The 25,901-nt window shown below is 53.4% G+C and overlaps 3 protein-coding genes across 6 annotated transcripts in view; 2 read left to right on the plus strand and 1 right to left on the minus strand.

The window, feature by feature from the left end:
* Positions 1-2,656, plus strand: part of METAP1D (methionyl aminopeptidase type 1D, mitochondrial) — a 38,945-nt gene extending 36,289 nt beyond the window's left edge. For both annotated transcript variants that reach the window (XM_039387933.1, XM_039387934.1), the window contains exons 7-10: positions 644-741; positions 1,350-1,397; positions 2,284-2,362; positions 2,496-2,656. In XM_039387933.1, the coding sequence (XP_039243867.1) occupies positions 644-741; positions 1,350-1,397; positions 2,284-2,362; positions 2,496-2,574 (304 nt within the window). In that variant the 3' untranslated portion in view covers positions 2,575-2,656. The remainder of the gene's footprint in view (positions 1-643; positions 742-1,349; positions 1,398-2,283; positions 2,363-2,495) is intronic.
* A 3,668-nt stretch (positions 2,657-6,324) lies between these two features.
* Positions 6,325-9,505, plus strand: DLX1 (distal-less homeobox 1). Of its 2 annotated transcripts, XM_027733653.2 has the most exons (4): positions 6,325-6,793; positions 7,298-7,497; positions 7,856-8,009; positions 8,305-9,505. In XM_027733653.2, exons 1-4 carry the CDS (start codon positions 6,481-6,483, stop codon positions 8,373-8,375), a joined length of 738 nt encoding a protein of 245 aa, XP_027589454.1. In that variant the 5' UTR covers positions 6,325-6,480; the 3' UTR covers positions 8,376-9,505. The 2 variants fall into 2 exon arrangements, with proteins under 2 accessions (XP_027589454.1, XP_027589453.1); XM_027733652.2 differs by having other exon boundaries at positions 7,856-9,505.
* A 6,238-nt stretch (positions 9,506-15,743) lies between these two features.
* DLX2 (distal-less homeobox 2) lies at positions 15,744-17,929 on the minus strand. 2 transcript variants are annotated; one of them, XM_027733699.2, is made up of 3 exons: positions 17,483-17,929; positions 17,068-17,252; positions 15,744-16,803 (listed from the first exon to the last, which is right to left on the minus strand). In XM_027733699.2, the coding sequence occupies exons 1-3, from the start codon at positions 17,805-17,807 to the stop codon at positions 16,489-16,491; spliced, it is 825 nt and encodes a 274-aa protein (XP_027589500.1). In that variant the 5' UTR covers positions 17,808-17,929; the 3' UTR covers positions 15,744-16,488. The 2 variants fall into 2 exon arrangements, with proteins under 2 accessions (XP_027589500.1, XP_027589499.1); XM_027733698.2 differs by having other exon boundaries at positions 17,068-17,255.
* Between the last annotated feature and the right edge of the window lie 7,972 nt (positions 17,930-25,901).

Below are 25,901 nucleotides of genomic sequence, written 5' to 3' on the forward strand. Positions count from 1 at the left end.
CCTGAGGCAGGCCATGACAGGCAGGGCAGATTTCCCAGGCAGAACTGAAATACTGTAAGATAAATTCATTAGAAACACATTGTTATTTAGTGTGAACGTATTTGCTGGACTTTCAATACATTTTCATACTGAATGTTTGCAGTATTGTAAAATGAAGCAGTAGGGCTCTTAGTTCTCTCTGTTGGCAGCAAGAGCCTCCTCTCTTCAGGAAACCCAGTGCAAGCACTGGATCTGCACTTCAGGAGGACTCGGTAGAGGCTGAGGTTTAGTGGTGTGCTGGGCCCTTGACTGCCCAACTTGGCAACTTTAGCTGTGCTGTGCCATGTTAAAATTAGTTCCCAGTGTGCTTGTGGAAAAGATTATCTTCCATAAGACAGGGAGACGACACGCTGCCATCTTGCTTAGACAGCAGGGCTGGGACAGGAGCTACCAGCCTCTGCTACCAGTCTCTGCTACCAGGAGTGTTAACTGTGAAACCTAACAATGGCTCACCGGTGTTTGCTCCAGTGGCCGCTGTCTTTCGGAGCGGGTGTGAAGTGGTGACCCAGTGTCGGTGGCAATGCAGTGGCGAGGGCTGGGACCGTCTAGCAAGAGGTGGTGGTCGGGGCACGCACCCTCACGGTGTCATTTTTTGCCCCCGCAGCTCTGTGGCGCGGCGAGGTGGCTTCCAGGTCTGCCCCTTTTTCGTCGGCCACGGCATCGGGTCGTACTTCCACGGGCACCCCGAGGTGTGGCACCACGGTAAGCGGCCCCCGCAGCCAGACCCGCCTCCCCCCGCGCCGCTCCGCCGCCGGCGGTGAGGGGGCTCCGGGAGAGGGAGAGGGAGGGCGGTAAAGCGAGCAGAGCCCCCACACACCCACGCACCCTGCCGGCTCAGGAGGGCAGGGGATTGCCGGGGGGAGCTTTCCTCGCTGGGAAGCTGGAGGGCATCCCCGGCCTTGTTTTCTGAGAGTATTTTTGAGGACAAATCGCTCGTTAACGGAGTTGTCAGGGCAGCCGAGCCCCGCTGAGCGCCTTCCCCGCCCCGCTGCGGGCGGCGGCCGCCGTGTCCCGCGGCCCCGCATCCCGCCCGCTCCCGAACCACGCCCGCGAAGTTTGTCACGGGGCAAAGAAAAATGTCTGCTGAAAATTAAAGCCCCCGGCCTGGACGGAGCCGCCGTCGGGGAGGTCCCGCCGCGGCAGGGGTGGGATCGCTTTTGGCGGGTGCTCCGGCCTCATAGCAGGGCCCGGCGTGCACAGTACCTGCGAACCAAAAGGGGGTTTAAACAAAGTGCTGGTTGCGTTTCCTATTAGAAGAAAAAAAAAAAAAGAGCCAAGATCCATAAACACGTTTTTATTTTCTTTTGTAGCCAATGACAGCGATTTGTTAATGGAAGAGGGGATGGCGTTCACAATAGGTTAGTAACTCTCTGCTATGGTTTTCTGTTAAAAAGCACACACGGAGTAGCCCAGATCCGTTAAATTTCTCTATTAGGATATAGAAATAGCTGTGCAGACAGGAGAATGTTGGCGACACTGACCCCTTAGGAAGCAGACTAAAATATAATTTTTTTTAAATTATAACTAAGGGACCATGTGAGTGAAACAGCTTTCAAATTGCAAGATTTAAAAAAATGAAATGTTTTTTACAAATCTTACTAATACTTGACACGTATTTTTGGCAAGGCAGAGACTCTGCCAGCACACTTGAGTTGAGGAGGGTGAGAAGGATTTGATCATGTCCCCGAAGCTGAGCAGCCTGGTGGCACTTAGTCATTCGCTGTCTGCCAGAGCTGCTGTTGGGTTTGGGGACTGCGGCGGCGGTAACCAGCCGGAGCCTCGCCCCGCAGACTGATGGTGCTCACTTCCAATCGTGGAAAGCTGCTGGGGGAAAAACCCTCTTTCTCACTGTGTGGCTAAATGGCACGGCAATTAGAGGGAAATAAGAAAATTGTTGTTTTGCTGATTTAATGAACATTTTAAGCCTGTTTTAAAAATTCAAATATTTAAAACTATCTGCTGTTTATAAATGTGGTTGGTGCTTTGGTTATTATCCACGGGGTCTTAATTAAAGCTTGATTAAAATTCCCTGCTTTTACAATAGGGAATGGGCAACTTCCTACCTTGATATTTCATCTTCCTTTTTAGTTCACATTTCAGTGTGGCCTCCCCAGCCTAGGGAGGACAGGACCTGTGTGGACGGGGAGCTACCTGCTGGGACATCCGCCCTCCTTTCTTGCTTGTTTCACAATCCACGCAGGAGTGCAAATAACTTTAGAATACATTTTGTTTTTCTTGCTGCAGAGCCAATAATAATGGAAGGATCCCCCGAATTTAAGATTCTGAAGGATAAATGGACTGCAATTTCTGTAGACAATAAAAGGTGCCTGATTTTATTTTTTGTTATTTCCTAAGCCATGGAACTCATCACTGACAGACAAAAAAACCCAAACGGATGAGTTTTCATGCGTGGTGGATGCGTTTGCCCCGTAATAACTGCTAAATGTGCATTTCAGATCAGCACAATTTGAACATACCATTGTGATTACCTCAGAAGGAGCAGAAATCCTCACTAGACTGGTGGAAGAAACCTAAAGACGGAGCAAGGAGCGGAGGGACTTGCTGTACTTCTGGGATTTCCAGTTTCACTCAGGACAGAGAAGAGGTTTCTGTAATTTCTCTGGGGTATGGGTGCTGTGTGAGTCACTACAGGGGACAGAAAAAGCAGCTTGAGGGGTCAGCTCTGAACATAGTCCTTTCTGTGTGTTACCTGGTGAGTAGTTAATAAAAGTCCCTTGGCTTGTTTGTGACCCTTGCAGCAGCCATGCACAGTCTGCAAGTGCAAAGGTTTGGGTTATTTGGAGTGAAGGACAGAGAGCGGGTCCTCTCTCTTCCAAATCCTATGTGGGACAAACAGGTATCAGATGACACAGTCTTTGTGCAGCTGAGAGGACAGAGAAACATAGTATTTTCCCTTTATAGCTGAGCTGTGGAGTCAATTTGTCTTCACTGCGATTAGCACAGTGCTGTTTCCCAGGCTGTAACTTCTACTAAGATGGAAAAAAGTTTCATGAGGGTGTCAGGCGGAGGCAGCAGCCTCTTCCCCACATCCTTCCCAGCAGCAATCCCCCCCTTCTTGCCTCTTTTTACACGGCACAAAAAAATGATTAAAAATGAGATGCGAAGCACACCTCTCTGGGGATCAATAATTGCCCTGCTTGAAGAATTAGCTGGTTTGGGGTAATCACTGCTCTGCAGTGCCCACGTTAGTTAAGGGAAAGGCACTCAGCAGTTTAAGCATTTTATGGAAACAGAGGAGATGTGGGTCTCTCTCGACCCCATGCTCTCTGTGGTCCTGTCCTGGGCCTGTGGGGGGTGCAGGGTTTGATTTGCAATTTAGGCAGTTGCTGACCACCCTGTCAGGCCAGATGGGTCTGGCATTGGAACTTGGAGGCTATGAGAGCAGGACCTGGTCCTATGAAATGCAGGATAGTGTTTGGAGATAAATGACTTCCAGAAGTTTCCCAGGCCCAAGGCAGCAGCAGTGCGGTTTGGTACAAATAATTTGCTCCCCATTGCAGGGGGATGCGGTCCTGTGCTGAGGGCTGGCCTCAGCACATTCAGGCAACCAGGGCTGCTCAGCACCGGCTCCCTCAGTGGTCCCGGGCAGAAGTAAGCCTCTTTCTTACAGCTTTACACGGCTGTTTGCTTTCACTCAAGTACAGCGAGCTCTCAGCTCTAATAGTTTCTAACAGCACCTTTTCAAAAAGCGGGGACCCCCCTCCCTGAACACAGCTAACGCTGCAGGGCAGCCGCTCAGCGTTGTCCTCCCCAAGAGGAGCATGAAAGGCCATAAAACCTGCAAAACAAACGATGCAGCCAAGTTTACAAACACACAGAGATTAAACAGCACAAGCGACCCTCGGCACTGCCCGGAGGGGGATGTATTTTGTTCGCTTACATTCCGTCGCGTTTCCCCCTCCGCGGGGCACTGGGGGCAGCTTGTGTCCCGCGCATCCCAGAGGCACTCCAGGGACGCCTCCCGTGGATTTTGGCCAAGCCCGGAGCACCTGGATGGCACCACAGGTGCCAAGCTTCTCACCATCGTCTGCCCCTCCGCCTCCTGTCCTGCGGTTACCGCGGCGTGGGGTGACACGGGAACGGGGCAGCCGGGAGGGGGAACCTCCTTCAGCCCAGCATAAGGGGACTGCTGGCAGCTCCTGGTAATCGCTGTTCACCCCAGAGTCCCTCAGGTAACTCTGGGGGGACTGCAGGTTTTACCGTCGGCTGCAGAGCGGTGGCGTCCAGACGGAGGCATTGATGGCACACGTTTGTAATCCTAATTATGAACGAGACTAAAGAGATGTGTCGGCTGTGTGGGGACAGCCAGCGCTTCGCACAGACCCGTCACGCAGGAAGTCTTGCCGGGCAAGCACGGCGAGAGCCCCGATGTGGCAATCGCGGGTCAGGGCGTCCCGCGGCCCCTCCGCGCCCGGTGAAGCCGCGCTGCCCGAGGCCGGCGATGCGCGGAGGGGCAGCGGCCCCGCTCCGGAGCATGGGTGTGAGCAGAGCCCCACCGACCGGTCCGCGCGGTTTTGGCGGGGCCGGCGGGACTGTGGTTCGCCTCGGGACTGCCTGCGCCCGGCCGGCCGGAGGAGGTGACGGCAGACCCTGCGGACACGGAGCAGCCTCCCCTCCCTGGAGCCGTCGGGCTGAGGCCGGCGAAGGTGCCGGAGCTACCCGGGCGCCCCGTCCCCTCCTCGGGCAAGCGCCCAAACCCGCCTCAGGGCGTCACTTACATGGCTGGGGGGCAGAGCCGGCTGCCAGGGGACACCGTGTGTGGGGGGACACACCGCCATTGCCCGTTTCGCGCCAAGCCTCGGAGAGTTTGTGAGAATGAACTTTGCGTATCGCGAGCAAAGCAAAAAAATAAAACATTAAACAAAAAAATGGAGGGAAAGAGGAAGTAAGAGAAGCATTAGGAGACGAGCAATTAAAACCGACAGAGCCACTAATGAAAGGGGGGGGAAAAAGTCAGGAACAGAGGGGCTCGGTTGTGCCAGCTTTGCACAGTCAGCAGCCGACTGCTTCACGGAGCGTCGCTGCCCGGAGGAGTCTGAACACCGTGCGGGCGCTGCTGGGGGTGCCCCAGCCCCGCTACCGGCGCTAATACCTCTAACGACATCAACGCCGCTATTTGTTTTGAATGTTCACTTTTATTGGTGTTCTCCCTTTGCCAAAATGTGCTTGATTACATAGATGTGGTGCCGTGATAACTGCGCACCCTAGACAGCCTAGGTGTAACCGGGAAAGTTCAGCCCAGGCCAGATCAAATCCCAGGCTGTTTAATGCTGGAAGGCTGCATGTTGCTATTAGTGTTAAATATATGGCTAATTATGCGTATGAAAATTAAACATCAGTGTTATGCTAATGGGGCCGCCTTCAGCTGTGGATCAGAGCACTTGAGACTAGCATTTAATCAAATGAATCAGTAACTAATACATCTGCACGTGTGAACTTTCACAAGATCATTTTCCTGTTACAGTCACACCGCAGAATTATGAAAGAAATAATTATCAACACTTTCTAATTATCTAGCAAAGTAATTTGGGATTCATCGTGGGCTTTCTGGGGAGGATCTCCCAAGTCCCACCTCATTTACCTCTCACGCGTGCGGAAGTTTTCATTTTAAGCTCAAACGCGCCGTTGGCCCCTTTTACGGCGATTTTGTTTGGTTAGATTGGTTTTTTTCCTTCAAAACAATAATGACAGGAGCCGGGCGGCGCGATCCGGAGGTGCGGGCGGCGCTGGGACCCGCGGGCCGGGGCCGAGAAGCCCCTGAGCGCCCGCGGAGCGTGTCCGGCCGGGCGGGCGGGGGCCGCTCGCTTTGTCCGCGGGTCCCGCCGGAGAGGGGCAGGAGCAGCGGAACCCCCGCAGCCCGGCGGCGCCGGCGGAGCGCGGCCGCTGCCCCTCCGCGCCGCCTGCGCGGCGAGGGGCGGGGAAGGGCGGAGGGGGTTGCGCTGCCTTCCGCCGAGCTCCGGACCGGCGCCCTCGGGAGCGGGCGGCCGGGAGCGGGCGGCCGGCGATGGAGCGGGTCCCTGGCGGCTCGTCGCCCGGGTCCGGGCGGGCGCGGGGCTCGGTGCCGTCGGGCGGCCGCGCTCGGGGACGCGCCGCCAGACCCGCGCTCCGCGCTCACCGCGGTCCGGCCGAGCCCCGAGCGCCAGGGACCAATCCAAAGCGATTATGCAAGACGGCGGACCAATCAGCTCCGCCGTTCATGAATATTCATAGACTTGGCTGAGTCAAAGCTTTTAGGCGAGTTTGTGTAGATCTACAGCATCATGCTTAGACTTTTCAAAGAGACAAACTCCATTTTCTTATGAATGGAAAGTGAAAAACCCTGTTCCGCTTAAATTGGGTTCTTTCCTGTCCTGAGAAACACAACAGACCCCAAAAAGGCAAGCTGAAGAGAGAACACACACACAGACCAAGCGACAAGAAATGACCATGACCACCATGCCAGAGAGTCTAAATAGCCCCGTCTCAGGGAAGGCTGTCTTTATGGAGTTTGGGCCGCCCAGCCAGCAAATGTCTCCTTCTCCCATGTCCCACGGACACTATTCCATGCACTGTTTACACTCCGCGGGCCACTCTCAGCCTGACAGCTCGTACAGCACAGCTTCGTCCTTCTCCCGACCGCTGGGCTACCCCTATGTGAACTCGGTCAGCAGCCACTCGACCAACCCCTACATCAGTTCAGTGCAGTCCTACCCCAACAGCTCCAGCCTGACTCAGACCCGGTTAGAGGAGACAGGTAGGTGCACTCGGCTTTGGGGAGAGGGGAAGGGGGGAGGGAAAACAAGGAGGGAGGAAGGGTGCTTGTATTAAAAAAAAAAAATCTGTGGGGGAAAAAATAAATTAAATTACAAAATATTAGTCAAGAGAAGCTGAGGATCACAGGGGACCAATACACAGAGTACACAATGCCTGGCTGGAAAAGAAACCAACCCAGATGTGCACGTATTAGTCTTCGTAATTATTTATTGCGTAGTGCTATAAACAATGTATGCAATTAAGGGTAATTAAACCTAAACTGCAGCCTGTAAAAATAGCAAACTTTCTCTGGGAAGAAGCCTGGGCTGCCATAATCGCCCGGAGCCTTTGTTAGCGTTACTCGAGCTTCACTTTTCTTCCTTCTCATTATTGTTATTGTTGATGTTGTTGCTGTTATTGTTGCTGCTGCTGCTATTACTGTTACTGCTATTATTGCTATTGCTGCTATTATTATTATTTATTCTGCATCGTTTGTTGTTCATAGGGGCCGAATCGGAGAAAAGCACTGTGGTAGAAGGAGGGGAAGTTCGCTTTAATGGGAAAGGGAAAAAAATCCGCAAACCCAGGACTATTTACTCCAGTTTGCAGCTACAGGCTTTGAACAGGAGGTTCCAGCAGACTCAGTACCTGGCTCTCCCTGAAAGAGCCGAGCTCGCAGCATCTCTGGGACTCACCCAGACCCAGGTACAGCGCCGACTAAGCCGGGCCTTCTCCCGTGTCCCCTCCCTGTCCCCACAGCCGGCGTGGGAGACCCCACGCGTAATGCAGACGGGTCACAGCCGCGGGCAACGGGGCCCGGCGCGACGCCTGTCCCACCGCGGAGGCGCACCCGGTGCGCGGAGGCCCCCGCGGGGCCCGCTGGGGTTGGCGAGGGTGTCTTATTGGGTGGTTTGCCATCACAAAATAACACAGCAGCCACGGGGGGAATAAGGGAGAGAAGCTGGGGGGCCGCTGGTTGCGGGAATCCGTCGGATCCCAGAGGGATGGGGGAATGCTGGACCATACCGAGGGATGCTGAGCCCTGCCCCATTCCCGTTCGCAGGTGAAGATTTGGTTTCAGAACAAGCGTTCCAAATTCAAGAAGCTGATGAAGCAAGGAGGGGCTACCCTGGAGAGCAGCGCCTTGACCAACGGCAGGGCTCTCTCGGGCAGCTCGCCACCCGTGCCCCCAGTGTGGAATACCACCTCCGCCTCCGGTAAGGCCTCGTCGGGGACCCCGGGCACCTATATCCCCAGCTACACGTCGTGGTATCCTTCGGCCCACCAAGAAGCTATGCAGCAGCCGCAACTGATGTGATTATAAATACTTTTTCCCCTAATGCAAGCACTATCCGTCCCAAAAAGAAATAAAATTATCACGGAAAAAAAATTAAGTAAAATAAAAGGAAAGGGGAAAAAAATCTAAAAGAGGGGGGAAGAGAGAGAGAGATGAAAAAAAATACAAAAGAAACCCAAGCAAACAAACAAACAGGAGGTCTCTTGCCCATCCAGCCATTAGGACGCTGCACGGTAGCTCGGTGCAGGAGAGCACAGATGTGATGCGGGCCGGTTCCCACCGCTGACAGCTGACGGAGCGGCCCCGAGCACCGCACAACAGCCTGGGAGCAGAGCGAGCGCCGGCCGCGGCTTTGTGGGACAATCAGAAAAAGATGTTGGGGGGGGGGAAGCCCTCTCCTCTGTCCTGTCTGTCTGTCTGTGTCTGTTGAAATGTAGGTCATTTATTTACTACCCCGATCTGACGGTCTCTTCAATTGCAAGGGGGAAGGAAGCTGTACAATTTACCAGAGCTTCTTTCCCTCGACATTTTCTGTACCTTTCACTATCCATCTGTATATTTTTTGTTGTTGTTAAAAGGGGAAGACAGGGGTTTTATTTATTGATTTAAATTACCACTATGAGAGTGCTAGAAACAAACTCAGCTTGCTGAGTGCACTGCTCGGACGCACAATTTAAACGAAACCACAGACGGTCCGTCGTCCCGTTCCCCCCGCCCCTCCTCGAATAAATCACCACGAGGGAAGGATGCGATTTTAACTTTGACAATAACTTTTATACTTCGCTGGTGTGGAGAGGTTTGGTCTGAATGATTTGCGTTTCTCGCGTATTTAACAAAGGAAATAAATGCACATTATTTGGTACTCTGAAGTGGAATCGCAGCAGCTGCCGAGCGCTTTGCTGAGGTGAAGCAAGGCGCGGAGGACGGAACGAGAGCCCCTAGGGCGGCGGCGACGGGGGGGGACCCGCCGGGAGGGTGGGCAAGCGCACCCGCACAGTCCCGGCGCGGCCTCCCCGCGCAAAGCCGGCCCAAAGTCGAAATGCACAAACCGACGTGCAGGAGCTACTCACTGTACATATTTTATTCTTTATTATTATTATTATTATTATTATTGTTCTGTAAACATGTTGCACAAATTTAGCCTTTTTTAATTATTATTTCTGTTCTGTTTCGTGTGGCTGTAAAACATGATGCTTTGTGTACTGAGATCTTGACATTTTACTTGTGAAAGTCGGAAGATGTGATAAACTGAGCTCGGCTGTGTTTAGTGTTCTATATGTCAAAGTTTAGTTTTATATTGAGAATGTTAACTTATTGCTTTGTATCTGGGGGAGGAAATGGAAAAAACCCACACAAATCTTTGTACATAAGTTATAAAGTTTCTTTGAGACAGTAAAATTATGGTTTGGAAAAAGAGATACTCGTGCTCCCTTGTCTCGTAGCGCAGCCGGGAGCGGGGCCTGGGCCAGGCTCCGCGCTCCGCGGCGGGACGGCGGTGGCCGTAACCGGGAGGCGACACAGAACAAGTGGGTCGACGCGCCCCGGACAGGGCAGCGTGTCCCCTTGCGCCCCACCAGACCGAGTTAGGCGGCGGCCGCCGCCGCGATGGGCTGCGGGACCCTCAGTCGGGGGATCACTCCGGGCCGAGGGGGATCCGAGAACAGTTCCTGGGACGGGAGAGGGATGCGGACAGGCCGAGACAGCCCCGGCCCCCCGTACCGACAGCCGAGCCAGCTGCCTATCCCGTCGGCGGCGAGGCCGTGCCGCTGTCGCCGCGCTCACCCCGCGCCGGGCTCAGCCCGGGCCGCTGCTGGGGTCAGCAAAGCGCTGCAGAGCGGAGGGAACCGGGAGCGGCCGGGCTGGGCCGGCTGGCCGTGCGCGTCTCTGCGCGCAGGTTCCGCGGCGGATCGGCCGTGCAGCCCCGCGGGCGATGCTCACCCACCCCGAAAGACGCACCCACTCCCCACTGCGCGGGGCCGGAGCGCAGCCGATGCGCGGCAGCGCAGCACCCGCCCTGGCGCGCACACGCGGCGCCGTGGCCCGCGGGGTGTTGGATCCGACCTGGAAAACGCTCCCCATCTTTGCATTTCCCGCGGTGCCACGGCCCGAGCCCGGACCCGATCGGCTCGAAGCCCCGAGCGGAATCGGAAGGCTCCGCGTCCCCGCAGCGCCGCAGGATCCGCGCAGTTCCCGCGGCGGCTCAGCCGGAGACCACAAATGCCTTTAACCGGACAGGAACGTGGTGGTCAAGCAGCTCGGAGCGTTTTAAAGATATATTAGCTTCTCCTAATTCGATAACGTCTTGCTAACAGTTTAAATAGAGAAATTATTAGTTTTCTCTCAGCGAGGCGGTCTTGAGTTAGAGGCTATTATAATTGTACATTTGAAAATGTTAATCTCAATACAGGCCTAATTAATTCTGCCTTATTGCTGACAAGTAGTTCATCAAATATCTGATTCGAAGATTTTCATAATGAGGATATTAATTAAACTATGAATAATCCAAAGGTGCTTATATTGAAACAATACCTCATTACAATGATTAAGTCCTGATTTCGAATATTATACCTTTACCAATTGTCACCCGGCAAACACAACCTTATGGATGAATCTGTAAATGGCAAAATGTAATTTTGGGATATATTTTTTCCTTGTTGGGGAAAAAAAAAAAGTGCCCCTCATTTTCAAACACTTCTGAAATAGGTTACACACAGCTTAATGATGATCAAAATGACTCTTTTCTGCAAAAAAAGACCCCAAAGTGCGCGTACAGCTGCAAACCCAAGAGGGTCAGCATCATTTCACTGTATTCTCTTCTTGATTACAAGCCGAGCCCATCAAACACAACATAATTACAGTAATTTCAGGTTTATTTATTCTAATGCAGTTTCCCCATCTCTCTGGTAATTATGAGCAATTTTTTCGCCCAGGGAATCTTTTTGCATTAACAAAAGAGATAACGCACTGAAAGCCAAATTTGCTGTGCATTGAGAAAAGCGAAGAAAAAAAAAATAAAATAGGTGCGAGCTGCCATCTCTGCAATTCTCCTATATTGGAGCTCTGCAAATTGCTTGCAGGTGTATGGAGCAGAGCTGTCAATAGGAAGGGGCTTCCAAATTAGCAAATGCACAATGTTGAAGTAATGAAGACAGACTTAGCAAAATTGCCAAACAACAGATACCTCTTTAATATCTTCCACCCAAAAAGAAAAAGGAAAAAAAAATCCCCTTGGAGTGTCCCTGCGAACCCCTTTCAATGGCTGGGGATGTTGTACATGTGTCAATCTAATTGCAGAGCACAGAGCGGTCCCTGAAACTAGAAAAAAATCAAATATCAGAGCCCGTTTGCATTCCGAATTTGCTCCCTTCGTTTGACAGAGTGGGATAAGAAATCCCAGCCGCCGGTCTCTCCGCTCTTCCCGCCGCCGCCCACCTGCCCCGCTTTCGCCGCCACCGCCGCTCTCATGCCCGTGCAAAAGTGCCATGTCCCCTGGGCGTCGGCGCCTTCCCCTCCCGGCTCCCGGCTGGGGACCGGGCAGTAACGCACCCCTCCGCAAGGAACCGACAAACGCGCACCACAAAACCACCGCCGAAAACGAGCGCTCCCCGGCGCCGCAGCCCCCGGCACCACGGCGGCCCCGGGCGGGAGTGTCCCCGCGCCGCCCCCGCGCCGCTCTGCCCGCGCTGGCTCCGCGGCTGGCGCGGCTCGGCCCGCGGGATGCCCCGGCACGACCCGCGGGATGCCCCGGCGCGGCTCTGCGCGGCAGCCCCGCCGCCCGGCAAGCCGTCCCCGCTCCCCTTCCTCTCCCTGGTGCCGCCGGCGGGAAGTTTTGCGGGGAGACTGGGCCGGTGGAGCCGCCGCCGGTGCTTCCCCCCTCTCGCGGCCCGCGCGGGGCATCCATCCACGTCGCGCCCCGTGCACTCACCTACCCCCGCGAGAAAGGAGCCTGTGTCGCCACCCTTACCTTCCACCTCAGTCCCTGAGGCTCTGGGCACAAGTCTTTGCTTTACAACAAACCAAAGGACCGAACGCGGCTTTTTGCTACGAAAGTTAGAGGAGCGAGAGAGTGTGTGAGAGAGGGAGAGGATAGGGGAGGGAGAAAGAAAGCGAAAAAAAAAATGAAGCCGAGCACAATAATAATATCCTGAGAGTGCAAATGTGGATTGAGATCCCCCAGAGATGCACATGCCTCTGAGCGCAGCAGCCTTTTTGCAGCTCTGCTCTTGCAGAATATGACTGAAATTTTCTGCTATATAGCCTCTGTCTTTATAGCTGATGAAAAAAATTGCAGATTATTAGCATAAATGTTTACTCTTCATTACGCTGATGACATTGTGCACTCGAGATCTTGGTAATCTTTGGGAAAATTATGAGTAATTTTTAAAAATTTTAAAGCAGCAGCAGTTACCATGCAATTCAGGCTAATTCTGCGTAGGCTCCGAACGGATATAATTATCGAGGAGTCAAGATGTTATGCTAAAAACTATGCATTGATATTCCCATTTATTATGTACATACAACTTTGACAATGTTGATGCTTGAAATAGCAGGAAATTGTCTTGCGCAAAAATTACAGTCCATATTAGGACATGTGAAATTGCGAAGAATTATATAGTAATTGCAGGCTTTCAGATGGGAGAGCCAGAATGCTCAAACTAGTGCAAATGTGGATAAAATTACAGATCAGAGCAAAAATTAGGGAAAAAAGGGGTCTGGGATTTTTCAAGTTGGCTATAGGATTCCGGAAGTGTCTAATGCCACATGATTGCTTCAGCTTTAGGGGAGACATTCATGCCTCAAATAACTCCTTTTGCCAGAGCCGCTTTAATTGAATTTCTCGTGCTTTCTCTTTTCACCGGGCAAATGAGTAAATTGCCTCCCAACGGTACAAGCCCGGCCGGCCCCGCCCGTGCACCGGGGAGGCAGGGGTGCCTCTCGCCCGGGCGGCTGCCAGGCCGCCCCCCCGGACAGGGCTGGCCGCGGAGCTGTCACTTACCCCGGCCGCCCCCTCGGGACCGGCCCCGCTCAGCCGCTCCCGCCGGGAGCCGAGCCCGGGCCCGACGGGGGGGCCCTCGGCGCTGGGACGTGGGGTGGAATCGTCCCGACCCCCTCCCAGGCTCCCTCCCCCTCTCTCCAGCGCTCCCCGGAGTGCTAGGGAGGCCGGGGCAGCTGTCGCCCCTCGGTTATCTTGTTCCCCGCGGCTCTGCCCGGCCCCGGGCGGCCCGAGTCCCGCGTCACTGTGTCTTGTGCGAGGGCTCATGGTTCTCAGCGCCTGCCCTATCTATCGGACAGATAGATCCTGTCCCATATATCGGACAGGAAAAGAGAAGAAGAAAGCAGATTACAAACATGCACATATCTATACGTATGCATCTGCGGTACGCGCGGAGCTGCAGCGCGCCCCTGCCTTCGCCGACCCCAGCACGGTGTGAGCTGCATTTAGGATGCGAGCAGTGCGCGAAATGAGGAGGCTAGAAGGGCTCAGGGAGATACGGGGATGCTGAAACACGGAAAACCCCTCGCATACACCAGGTGCAGATAGCCCAGAGAGAACCGCTGCTAGCAGACAGCAAATAAATAGTAATAAATAAATAATAAAATACTAAATAACTAAATAGCAGAAAGAAAGCGCGGAGGCCCCCGTCCTGGGTGCGGTGTGCTCTGCTCCCCGACCGCTGACAAGCGTCCCCCGCTGGGCAGGTCCCCGTCCCGGGGACCCCACGCGGCTGTCGACATCCTGCCCAACCCCATGGGGCCAGGCAACACACCGCACAGCACTGCTGCATCGGACTGGAGACGCTGGGCGCAGGTGTTTGGGGGGAACTTTATTTAACTGAGAAAAGCGTCTGTAAAAACGACGGGGCGGGGAACGGGAAGGGAACCGTCTCCGTCTCAGCCCGCGCCCACGGTCTCCTCGTGCATCTCGGACGATCAGTTTAGCAAAACTTGTCACCTGCCAAAGGGGTGTATCACACATCCCCCCCTCCTCCCTCTGCCGGGGTCCGCGGAAACACCGCGCTGCTGGGGACACAGCCCCTATCGCCACGCGTTCCGCCCCGCTCCACGCCCGCCGCCCCGACGGTTCGCCGCACGCCAGCGGGGAACCTTTGTCCCCTGGCCCGAGTCGGGGCTGAGGTCTTCCCGCGGCCGGCGGGAGGGTGACGGAGGGGGGAGATGCGGCCGGCCCCGCTGCTTCCTGGGGCGGCTCTGGACTCTCTTCCGCCGGGTCAGCGCCGGGACCGGAGGGCAGCTGCCGCTTCCCCCTTTGTGTCTCCCGCTCCCTCCTCTCGCTTCCTTTGCACCCGACTTCCAACACCCCCCCTTCATTCTTCTCTTTTCTTCACTCCTCCTTCGACCCCCGCCTCCTCTCGCCCCCAAGCTTTCCCCAGGCTCTCAGGAGCAATCTGCCCTCCCGCCTCCCCCACTCCTCCCGACGTGTCTCCTGTGGGGCCGCCCCCCTCCGCCTTCCCCGGCCCCGCCCGAGCTCCTCATGCCAAGGCCTGTCGGAAGAGTCTCGGCCAGGCTGCGCATTCCCTACCCCGGCCAAGCTAGTCTGGGCCTCTTCATCATCTTGTCTGCAGCGGGATCTTCCTCACGGCTCTGTCTCCCGCTGCCTCCCCCTCCAAGGATGGTGGGGCGACAAGGGCCGGAGACCACCCCCGCCCCGTTTTTGCTTCTTCCAGCACTAGGATCTCTAGGGATGCAGCCCGAAGGAATGCACCCCTCAGGGTTACAGCTTGGAAGGGCACAGCTGGAAGGTGGGCATCCCTAGAAGCGGCAGCCCCGAAGGCTGCAGCCGAGGTCATAAAGTGAGGGTTCAGCTCAGAGGGGTGCAGGGAATGGAATGGAGTGGAATGGAGCATTCCAGCGGGCTACATCAGGGAGGGGTCCACCCCTCGAGGGATACATCTCAGAAAGGTGCAACTGGGAGGGGGTGCTGCCTGAAAAAGAGTTAAGCCTGGAGGGATCCTATCCTCGTGGGGTACATCCCAGAGGAGCTATGAAGGGTGGAGGCTGAGGAACCCCCCGCGGATGTTCCATCCCAGAGAGGAACATCCTAAGGGGTCCAGTCCTCCAGGGGCACATCTCGGAGAGGTCCAGTCGATGCCTCCAGCCCTCGAAGAGCCACAGAGCAGCTCGGGGGCAGACATCAGTTCTGGCTCAAGCAAAGCTCCCACACAGGCTGCTGGCCTGGGTGCCACAGCCGGAGGGGCACAGCGAGATGCCTCTGGGGCAGGGCTGCGCCCGGGGACCAGCTCCAGGAGTACTGAGGTCCTTGGACACGGCCCTGCCCCAAACCCCTCCGGACCGTCTGGGAAGCCGGGAAACGGCAGGACTCTGTCCCGGGTGAAATGTCACTGGCGCCAGCAGGCGGGGGAGGGGAGAGGGAGGGCGGCTCTAGGCTGCTGCAGGCAGCGCTGAGTGATTCATGGCCTCGCCGAGAAGACTGGCAGGGGCGAGATTTTATTGTAGATGGGAAAAGGGGGAAGAAGGGGGGAAGTTGCACGCTTGCGGCAACAGTTGGAATGGGGAGGGGGTGGAGGGGACGCAGCGAACGCCCGGGTCCGGATCGACACCCCCAACCTCTCCCATCCCCAAATAAACTCAGCGTGGGCACCATGGAAACAATAATTTATTTAAATAATCTCTGCTGATTGTAAAAGAAACATTAAAGAGTGTTTAAGTTTTCCATAATAAATAACAAAAAATACCCTGTTTTTTTTCCCCCACGATCCTACACATCAACCGGCGCAAGGGAAGGGTAGTGGCAAGGTTGCCGGCGGGGCGGTGGTGGTGGAGGCGAGGGCTCGCCGCGGCTCGGCGCCCGACCCGGGGAAGCCCCGTCGGGGCACGAAACCCGCCCGGAGGCAGCGCACGGGCGGGAGCCGCGCCGGCACCGCCGCCTGAGACCAGTCCCCACCCCCGCCGGACGATTTCGTTCACGGCTAAAAAGGATACCTTAAACACGGGGGGCTTCTGTTTCAAATCTACATATAAAAATTATTTATCTTTTTTTTTATCGTTTTATTTTTTAATCCCCAACATCGAGGTGAGGTTATCCGCAAAGGCACCTATCAATTTTAAGAAAATAAAAAATAAAGTTAACCAGAGTTCTGCACCGGTGGCTTGATGAAACGCCGGGGGAGAGGACGAAGAAGGACGAAGGGAAGGACGTGGGTACTTATTCCGCAGCGTGGTTGTTTTGGCGGCGGGAGGGCGGACCCACGGGGCCGAACGCACACGGGGTCCGCCGCTGGCGGCAACGGGGCGGGACGGGGAACGGAGCGGTTCCTCTCCGCCTGAACGGCCGAAGACATGTTTCACCAAAACACCAGTGGCGGCACCTCTGTGCCCCGCGGCTGCCGGACGCGACCCGGGGACTCAAGTCTCTGCAGCGCCTAGAAGATGCTACCGCCGCCGTGGTGGTGCGGGGGCTGCGCCGGCTGCGGGAGGGGAGCGGCCGCCGGCAGGTGCGCCGGGCCGCCGGGCGCCGGCGGGTACCACGAGTAGCTACCGAGGAAGGCGGCGGCGGGGCTGGGACTGGCGGTGCCGGCGCCGCCCGCCGTGCGCGGATGCGGAGCAAAGTCCCAGGCGGGGGGCGAGGAGGGGGACGGCGGCGAAGCACTGCGGCGGGGAGGCGGCTCCGCTGGGATCTCTCCGCTCTTCCACATCTTCTTGAACTTGGAGCGGCGGTTCTGAAACCAGATCTTCACCTGGGGAGAAAGAGAGGGTCAGGCGTCCGCAGCCTCTGCGGCGCCGTCCCGGCGCCCAGGTCGCCCGCGGCGGGGCAGGGACGCGCAGGTTTCGCAGGCCCGAGCAGTCCCGGCACTGCCTCGGCGGCGCTACCGCTTCGTCCGCACTCCCGCCCCTGGGCCGTCGAGGCGCCGTGGGCCGGCCTCCCTCCCAGACCCCCGCGGAGGGCGAACGGTCACCGAGGGGCGAGACGCGCCCGTGGCCCCGTGGCGGGAGAGCCCTACCTGCGTCTGTGTGAGGCCGAGGGAGGCCGCCAGCTCCGCTCTCTCGGGCAGGGCGAGGTACTGGGTTTTCTGGAAGCGCCGCTGCAAAGCGGCCAGCTGGAAGCTGGAGTAGATGGTTCGGGGCTTCCGCACTTTCTTGGGCTTCCCGTTCACGATCCTGATCTCCGGCTCGCAGTCTTCCTTCTCTGCTGCGGCAGAAACGGCGACCCCGGTAAGGGAAGGCGCCCTCGCCGCCCCGGGGCCCCCCCGCAGCGCGGCATCACCGCCCGCCCCGTCGGGGCGACCCGCCGAGAACGAGCGCTCTCCCGGCCCACCCCGGCTCTCGGGCCCCGACCGCCTCCTCGCCAGGCCTGGAGGGGACCGCCGGACTCCCGGCGGCTCACTCAGCTGTGTCCCCCGCGGGGTTCGGACGTACCAGAGTCGTTGTTGGCCGGAGAGGCCCTGCTGCCGTAGGGCCCGTAGGAGCCGTAGGCGCCCGCGTAGCCCACGTCGTAGGCGGCCTTGGCAGAGTAGGGGGCGGCGCCGCCGCCCGCGTAGGGGTAGGAGCCCACGGGGCCGTAGGACGACCCGCCCGCCGCCCCGTGCTGCTGGTTGGTGTAGTAGCTGCTATCGGTGGCCGTGGAGACAGGCAGAGTGGGGGACTCCTGCGGCTTATGCAGGCCGCCGTGCTGGTGGTAGCTGCCAGCGGAGATCTGGCTGGCGTGCATGTCCGGCACCAGACTCTCCAGCACCCCGGTCATCCCGCGCCCCCGCCCGCCGGGGCACAGGCCGCCACCGCCCCAGGGCCGTCTCCACGGGGGCGAGGCGCTCAGAGCCGCGCCACCATGCCCGGCGCTCCCCGCGCTCCGCCGGGGCGGTGCAGCCGCGCTCCCGCCGCGCCCGCGGGACGGGCTCTGCGCGCCGCGCGCCGCCGCCGCGGCATTTAACACGCGTCACGTGGCGCGGCGCACGTCACCTAGCAACGGCCAATGGGGAGCCCGCCCGCACCGCTCCCTCGGGCCCGCGGCGCGCGGGGACGAGCGGCCGCGGGGCCGCAGGGACTGGGACCCTCCCGGGGAGTGGGACCCTCTCGGTCCCTCTCGGTCCCTCTCGGTCCCTCTCGGTCCCTCTCGGTCGTGCGGCTCAGGCCGCCGCCCCTATGGTCGGACGGGGCGGTCCGACCCACAACGGCGAGCGTTGGGGTCTGCGGCTCGGCCCGGCTTTTTCTGCCGTGCTGTGCCTCCCGTGTGTGTTCCCGACCGGTCGGCGACCCCAGGGTCCTCCCGTGAGCGATATCTGCACGCGGGCGCGCCTGGCTGCAGTCCGAGCTGGGAGCGCCGCGTTCGGGGGTCCCTCTCAGGTGTTCTAATCCCCGGGAGAACGGGCACATCGGGGAAGATCAGCACCCCGTTCTCCGTGCCAGAGCGGCAGCGCTTCCCAGCGGAACCTCCGCAACGTTACGCGTGTTTCACACAGCAGCTGCTGGCGGCACCCACGGGCCGTCCCGACACGCGGCAGCCGCGAACGGCGCGTTGTTGCGGCCCAGGCACGACGGCGGGGCCGGTGGTGCCAGGCACCTCCGAGCAGCCGCCCGGATCTCTGCCCGTGGCGGCTGCACCGGGGCCATCGGGACGCGTGTCGGGCGGGCACAGCGGCGCTGTCCTTGGCCGCCCTCTGCCGGGGCAGCGCCGGGGGGCAGCGGCCAGAGTAGTGTCTCAGGGGCGCTGGGAAGCGCTTAGGAACTTTATTCTTGTCTTCTCCCTCGCTGGACTGTCCCGCAGCGCAGCGGGACCGCGCGCGGCTGCCGGGCGGGGAGCGGCCGCGTCCCTGCGGGAGCCTCCCGGGTGTTCAGTGAGGGAAGGGACGGAGGCGGCACTGGTGCGAAGGTGGCTGCGAATGGATAAAAAAAAGGTAAAAAGGCTAAAAAAAAGAGAGACGGGCCGCCGTGGCGTTGTTTCAAGGCCGAGGGGGCAGCGGGGCGCCTCCGCACCTGCCCGGCCCCGCGAGCCCCGCGCGTGCCCCCACAGGACCCTGCTGGCGCTCGCCCCGCCCGGCGGGGCCGCGCCCTCACGGCGCAGAGGCCGCGGCGGGGGCCGGGCCGTCGGTGCCCGGCGGGGCGGCGGCGCTGCGGCGGGCCCGAGGGAGCGGAGCTGGGCCGGGTCGGGCCGCCGGCGGCAGTGGCAGGTGGCTCCGGGAGCGGGACTGCGGGAGGTGTGGCGCTCGCCCGTACCGGCGGTGAGCCCGGGGCGCGGCCTCCGCGGCAACCGACGTGCCCAGGGCCCGGGGTGGCACCACCGGGACCTGGCGTCCGGCCTTACTGGGGCGAGCGGAGCCCGGGAGGGCCCGGGGCCGGCCGGGAAGGAGCGGCGACGGTCACGGGGGGGGCCCGGCGCCCGCAGCAGTGGCTCACGTCCTGCTCACTCTCCCAAATATAGCTGATGTTCAGTGCAAAAGAAAGCCGGTTCCTGCAACCCGCTGTCTGAGCGACTGCTGTCCCAGGTGTCATATTTGTAGGACTATTTCTGTCCATTGCTGGACGTGGGCCGGCAGCCTGAAACAGCCGCTGGCTGGCGCGGGAGAGGGACAGACAGCGTTTGGTGACTGTCAACAGACAGGGCAATCTGAAGCATGCGAGATGGTTTTAAGAAATGCAAAGAAGAAAGGACATGTCATCTTATATTATCTCATCATAGGATTTAATAAAGCAAAGGACTTACTCGGGAATTTGTCATTCTATGTGGCAATTTTTGTTTTTTTAATTAAACTAAATATTTTAGTGCCTTATAGCTCTATGCATGTGCATGGTGATCTATACAAAAAGTAAAGGGCGTGATTTTGTTTACTTCAGCTTTTTTGTTTACTTCATGAAAGTTGTTCCTCATAAGTTAGTGCAGGGCTCACAGAGTTAAATGAATTGTTACATGGTAGCTGCTCCAAAGTCTTACAGCTTTGTTCCTGCAGTTTGTTTTGCGTCTGTGGAGGTAGAGAATGGCTGGAATGACCACTGGGGAGTTACTTATGCATATATTCACATGGCTGATCTTGTAGATCTGATTTTAGTACTTCTAATTGAACTTTTCTTGTGAGGTAGTTGTTTTAAACAACTTGTATAAATAAAGGTATGACTCTCTGAACTGTGAAGTTGAACAGCTTATGATAGAGGAAGACATCAGGCAGCAGGAAGGAAGGAGGAAGGGTTGTATTAGGTAAGAGACAACTTGACTGCCGTGAATGTTTTAAAACACACTTCTCTGAATCAGTCACTGTATTAGCAAGATGTTTTAAAAAATAATGGCATCAGGCTGGCCCACGTTTGTGTGTTTTCATGTTCTCATGTCAAGCTAATGATTTTAATTCTACTTTTTTGCCTCTGCTTTGGGAATTGTGAATGTTACATGGATGGGTAATTAGAAAGGACCCAGGGAGACTGGGGTGTGAGATAAAACTCAGAGGACTAAGAGTGTTTTGTATACCTGCTGTTCACTACTCATCAGTGCTGCTTGGTTTTGGTGTTATTATTTATATCCCGTGAGAAGGAATGTTTGGGTGATACAGATTTTGTATCTTATGGACATTAGTGAGTCAGTTGCACATGGGAAAAAGATGCTTGCTTTCTCACTGCGGAGCAGTTCAGTGTTCAAAAGGTTTGGTTGTGAGGTTTATATAAATATACAGCACTTATTGCCAGAGGCTACAAAACAACTGAGCTGGCTTTGTTGTTGTTGACTTGTTTTCTGTAGAAGCATCCTCATGCTGCTAGGACTGTGGACATATTTTGTTTATCAAGTATACTAAACATAGTGTGTATAAACACAAAAAAGGACCATCAGTCTTCAAAATCATCATCTCCAACTGATCAGCTTGTATTTTTTTTTTAACAGGACCATTGTATATGACTCATAGAAATGGCTACAGTAACTCCTGGTTGGTATGTTTTCTTCTTTATTAAGTATTATTTCTATGATTCCCTTTCTAGAATAGACTTCATTTAAGAAAATGTGAAAGCACTTAAAGGCTGATATTCTCACTTCATATACATTCTATAGATTTAATCTAGGGATCAACATTCCATAATGCCTTCTCTCAAGTTTCACTTGAAGAGAACCACACTTAGCATGAACAAAGAGATTAATTTTTAATTTGGTGTATTTTTTAATATTATTTTCCCCATTATGATGCACATTGGGTTGAACCATTTCACTTCAGTAGGAATGTGGTGAATCTTGAGAGATAGGCCTGTTATTTCTGATAATGTTGCACAAAAGTAATTGGACAGTAGTCTCTACTGCGGTGGCATGTCAACAAGTATGGATTTCTTTTCATGGCTAAGGGAAATGCTTTCTGGTAGATTTATGGTGATATATATAATGTGTGGTATAGTCCTGAGGTTTGCCTTAATAATAGAAGAGTAATTTAAATCATGTGCCAGATGAAGCCATGAGAAGGGTTTATCCTTGCATTGTACCTATGAGATCTGGTATTACATTTTAGAGTGATGGTAACAGTTAAATCTTCCTTTTCTGAGGGATTAAGCATATCACCTTTTAGGAAATCGTATGAGTCTTTCCAACACCTCTCTGTAAGCCTGCTGCCTGCTGTGCTTAGTTTCAGAATCCAGCGTAATCATTTTCCTCTCTAAAAACTGTTTATTGTCTCATTCATCTATACATCAGATTACTTCATATCAAAAATCACATAACTCTTCTGGGAAGAATATGCCCCCTTGTGTGGCTCCCTGAGGATTCCTTTCTTAGCCCCTTGTTGTAAACAGCTTATACAAGCGTGATAGGAGACATGGGCTCTGTAAAATCTTTTCAGAGTTATTTATTAAGCTGTCATGGTCTCAGATTATTTTTTTCAGGGATGATTCACTGGCAGCTCAGCACCTTTCTTCAGTAGAAACCTTTGCAGACTGGAGCACAAACTGTGACTTTTAATAGTGGATTAGTCTGGTGTTATTTAGCACAGGTGTTTCTCAGTTGTTGCTTTGTACAATGGTGAGGAAGTGCACAGCCTGATGCATTGGGGTGAGTGTCTAATACTAGCACATTCATAGGTCTAATTATTGCTACAGATGCATGATGTGGGGGTGAGAGGGAAGGTCTGTCTGCACAATGTGAAGGCAGTAGAGCAGCAATCTTTGTAAGTGGCAGTGGGTTTTGGGAATAAAGCAGAGCATGCCCAAGCAGTCCCTCTTGCCTCCTTTAAGAATGTGAAATTCTACCCTGTGCTCAAGTGGGGCCCTCATGCTGTTCTGATCACCTCTGGTGCTTCCAGGTATTTTTTTTCTTTACCAGATGTATCATAAGTAATACCACTGACAAAAGCTAATTGGTATGTTGGGGGTTTTTTAGTAGAATGGGATTGGTAGAACAGCTAGAAAGTAATCTTTTTACTAGTGTTTTATGGGAATGTTAACCAGCCACTGGCTGGGTAATCATGACTGAGGTACATGTATACTCTGGAACAAGTGCTTATGAGTCCACTTTACAGTGGATTTGGGCAAACTCAGGTTCAGCTCACAACTACATCTTTGTTAAAAGTGTTTTGTATGTGAATATTTAGATGGGAAAAAAATCTTTAGTATGAGCATGCATGACAAATGCTTTCAAGATGAATCACTAGATAATTTCTAATATTGCTGTTGATGACAAGTGTGAGAGAAGCTGAGAGGCGTATTTTGTGCGAGCAGATTTAGGCTGAGTTGATAATTATAAACTGATAATTATGAACTCTTGTTTTGCACAGGTAGTGGAGAACAGATTTTTTTGCCTTGACCGTAACATCTGTACAACCTTTACCTGTGCAGTCTAAGCACAGTAAAGTAAACTGTTCAACACTGAGAATAACCTAGACTGCTTTGGTTTTAGCTCCAATGTGATTATTTTAAAGGTTCAGTTTAGTGGACAATGGTATTTGGAGCTCAGAAATGCTGTATCGCCTCAGTGTGGTTGGATGAATTTTGATTTGTAGTGCCTGTGAACTGCCTGAGGCACGAAGTGCAGTTTTTCCTGCAGGATGTTGTTTGCAATGACACCTCCTCTGACTGGCAAATAACAAGGTCTGTTCCTGATGGAAAACATGAATGTCTTGCTTGGAAGGATGAGATGTGTCTTTCACTTTGAAGAAGATATGTACAGGAACAGATCTCCTAAATGGATTATACAGCTGCAACACACTTTGGGGATGTACATGGTTGCATTTCCATCTGGAATTGTGGACCATGCAAACTGCAGAGCTTCTTCTTGGGAACACTTGGATATATGCTCTGGGATTTGGCTCTGGCTATCCCCAGCCTTTTGTAGGCAGCTTAAGTAGAGATGATGAATTGCTTGAAGTTGCAAATGTAAAAGAAAATGTTCTTCTTCCCTGTAGTGAGAAAATATGCACATATAAAACTTACAAATTAATTGCCCTTGAAGTTAATTTGCTTTTTGTTTTTAAAAGTGATGAAGTCAAAATGATCAGAAGTGAGTACATTAATATGATCTTGAGTGGTAAAGCCACAGTTGTCCTGTGAACTGGCTAGGGAACCTTTTCTTCAGGCGTATAGCTGAAGTCCATTGTACAAGTATGAAAACAGAGAGAATTTGTCTGTGAGGAACACTCAAATCTCATAGTCTGCACACATATCTGTCTTGAAACTGTTCCTTCCTTGGAGGGAAGGGGATGAAAGGAAGTGTGTTCAGATTCACAAGAGTTACTGGCCTTTTGTTTTCTTGCAGTTGCTTAGCTTACAATATTGGCAGGTGCTCTGCACATGTATTTAATCTCATAGTATTTTTCCTGTTGGCAGAATGCCTAGATCTGAGAAGTACATGCCTTTTATGAACACTGCTGTAAATCTAAATAAATTAAATTAGAATGTTGTTTTTTACTTGTATGCATGGCTGTGAGGGGTTAGTGTTGTCATCTAGACCAGCTCGAGCTCCTTAAATTTTTTTTTCTTTTCAGCTTGGAAGCTATATAACCCAGAAGAAAAGATCTTGAAATCAGAGACAGCACAGCAACTTCTGAGAAGAGATTATATAAAGTGGTAGGTGGGAAGTTAATTAAGTAAATTCTTTTGCCTTTGGGCCCTCTCATGTTATTAAGTGACTTTGCATGTAATTTGCTAAAGTCATTGAACAAATGCATTAAAAATAATAATGTGAACATTAAAGTGTAAAGAATATAAGTGGCCACAGGATGTCCCCACTGTTCGTGCTGATACATCCTCATAGGCTGTTTATGCTGTAGTACAGAGCTTGACATATTTCTTAAATATGATATTTTGTATGGTAGAGGTTTTCACATTTATTTTTGTATTTCAAATGTTTATGTGGCAGGGCAGCCAATTAACATCTAGATAGAGGTAGAAGAGAAAAAAGGAATTGCTTTGCTTGGTTGCTTTAGGTCTGAGTTTTCTTTTAACTTCCAAAGATTGGGAATGGACAAGACTTGATTTTTTATAAGTAACAGTTATTCATTCCATGTGAGTGCAGTTTGGTTGCTCAAATCAGAATGAAAATTTATTCAGAAAGGTAATTTGCTGCCCACTTTTAAAAGCCTACTACCAGTGGTTTGCATGTTCACAGAATTACAGAATATTTTGAGTTGGAAGGGACCCACAAGGATTGTAAAGTCCAACTCTTAAGCGAACGGCCCATATGGGGATCAAAACCATAACCTTGCAGTTATTAGCACCATGCTGTCAACAACGTTCATGTTGACCAAGAACGTGAAGGCGCATACTTATCTAAGGACTTTTTTAAACAATGCTGGTGGTGTCAAATACACTAAGGTGTGAAAGTAAAAGTAATGTTTTTGGGCTATTAGGATGGCTTACAATGGAAGTGGTTTAATTTAAGGACAAGTGAGTCATTCTGCAAAATAAATGTATCTAAGTGGGAAGCTGGTGCAGAGAATAGCTACATAAAACTTACACCATGGCTTCTGAATAGTATATGTGTCCCAAAACTCTGTAAGTACTGTATGTGATGGATCAGACCGTGGCTGATACTGCACAAGGATATATGTCCCATCCCCGCAAGTGTTCAAGGCCAGTTCGGACAGGACTTTGCACAGCCTGGTCTAGCGGAAGATGTCCCTGCCTGAGGCAAGGGGAGTTGGAACTAGGTCATCTTTAAGGCCCCTTCCAACCCAAATCATTCTGTGATTGTATAAAAAGTATAAAGCATAAGGAGCTCTATGTTAAGGCTGGGACTTCATGTTAAAATGTACTCCTGAGGTTGTTTTACTAAGACCATGCTGTTACATATAGGCTATGGCATCAATGCTTTCCTTAGGAATTCTTTATAGCTACATTACCTATATCCAGTTGCTTTGGATTTTCAGCACTTCTGAAAATCACAACCTGTGTTTTGAAGTCAGTATCTTAGATGAGAAACAATGACATTTTGGGTAGCCCGTTGTGCCTGAAAATTCAAGCAGTGAGGCCTTGTAAGTTGGATACGAGCAGACATACGTCCACAATGATACCTTTTTACATGCATGTGGCCATTCAGCCTTCTGGGAAAACCTGAAGAGGAAACTCTTCTTTCCCGAGCAGCTTACTGCTTTTGTTTGTCCTTTCTACAGTGCAGGAGCTGTGAATTACATTTTTGTATCAGTGGCACGCCTGCCTTTTCTTATTGAATTGAATGTTGCAGTACCAGCAGTATTCTGCAGTCTTGTTTATCTGGTAACTTCCAGGCTTGGATTGTCTACCCTATTACCAATAGCTCTATAGACCAGACTTGCCTGAATAACTACAGTAATTGTGCTGCAAACAACAGATGACTGGCATTTCACTAGAGGTGCTTCCTCGGGACTTGGTGACTTTGAACTTGCTTTCTCAAGAACTGCTCTTGGAA

This window comes from Pipra filicauda, unplaced genomic scaffold (genome assembly GCF_003945595.2).
Source record: "Pipra filicauda isolate LSUMZ 115617 unplaced genomic scaffold, ASM394559v2 scaffold5_size6683894_pilon, whole genome shotgun sequence".
Classification (NCBI taxonomy): domain Eukaryota; kingdom Metazoa; phylum Chordata; class Aves; order Passeriformes; family Pipridae; genus Pipra; species Pipra filicauda.

Coding starts and splice junctions, on each gene's coding strand:
- DLX1 (XM_027733652.2), top strand. CDS start 6,481: ATGACCATGACCACCATGCCAGAGAGTCTAAATAGCCCCGTCTCAGGG. Junction 6,794..7,297: donor GACCCGGTTAGAGGAGACAG/GTAGGTGCACTC, acceptor TGTTGTTCATAG/GGGCCGAATCGGAGAAAAGC. Junction 7,498..7,855: donor TGGGACTCACCCAGACCCAG/GTACAGCGCCGA, acceptor TCCCGTTCGCAG/GTGAAGATTTGGTTTCAGAA.
- DLX2 (XM_027733698.2), bottom strand. CDS start 17,807: ATGACCGGGGTGCTGGAGAGTCTGGTGCCGGACATGCACGCCAGCCAG. Junction 17,256..17,482: donor TCCGGCCAACAACGACTCTG/GTACGTCCGAAC, acceptor TTTCTGCCGCAG/CAGAGAAGGAAGACTGCGAG. Junction 16,804..17,067: donor TCGGCCTCACACAGACGCAG/GTAGGGCTCTCC, acceptor CTTTCTCCCCAG/GTGAAGATCTGGTTTCAGAA.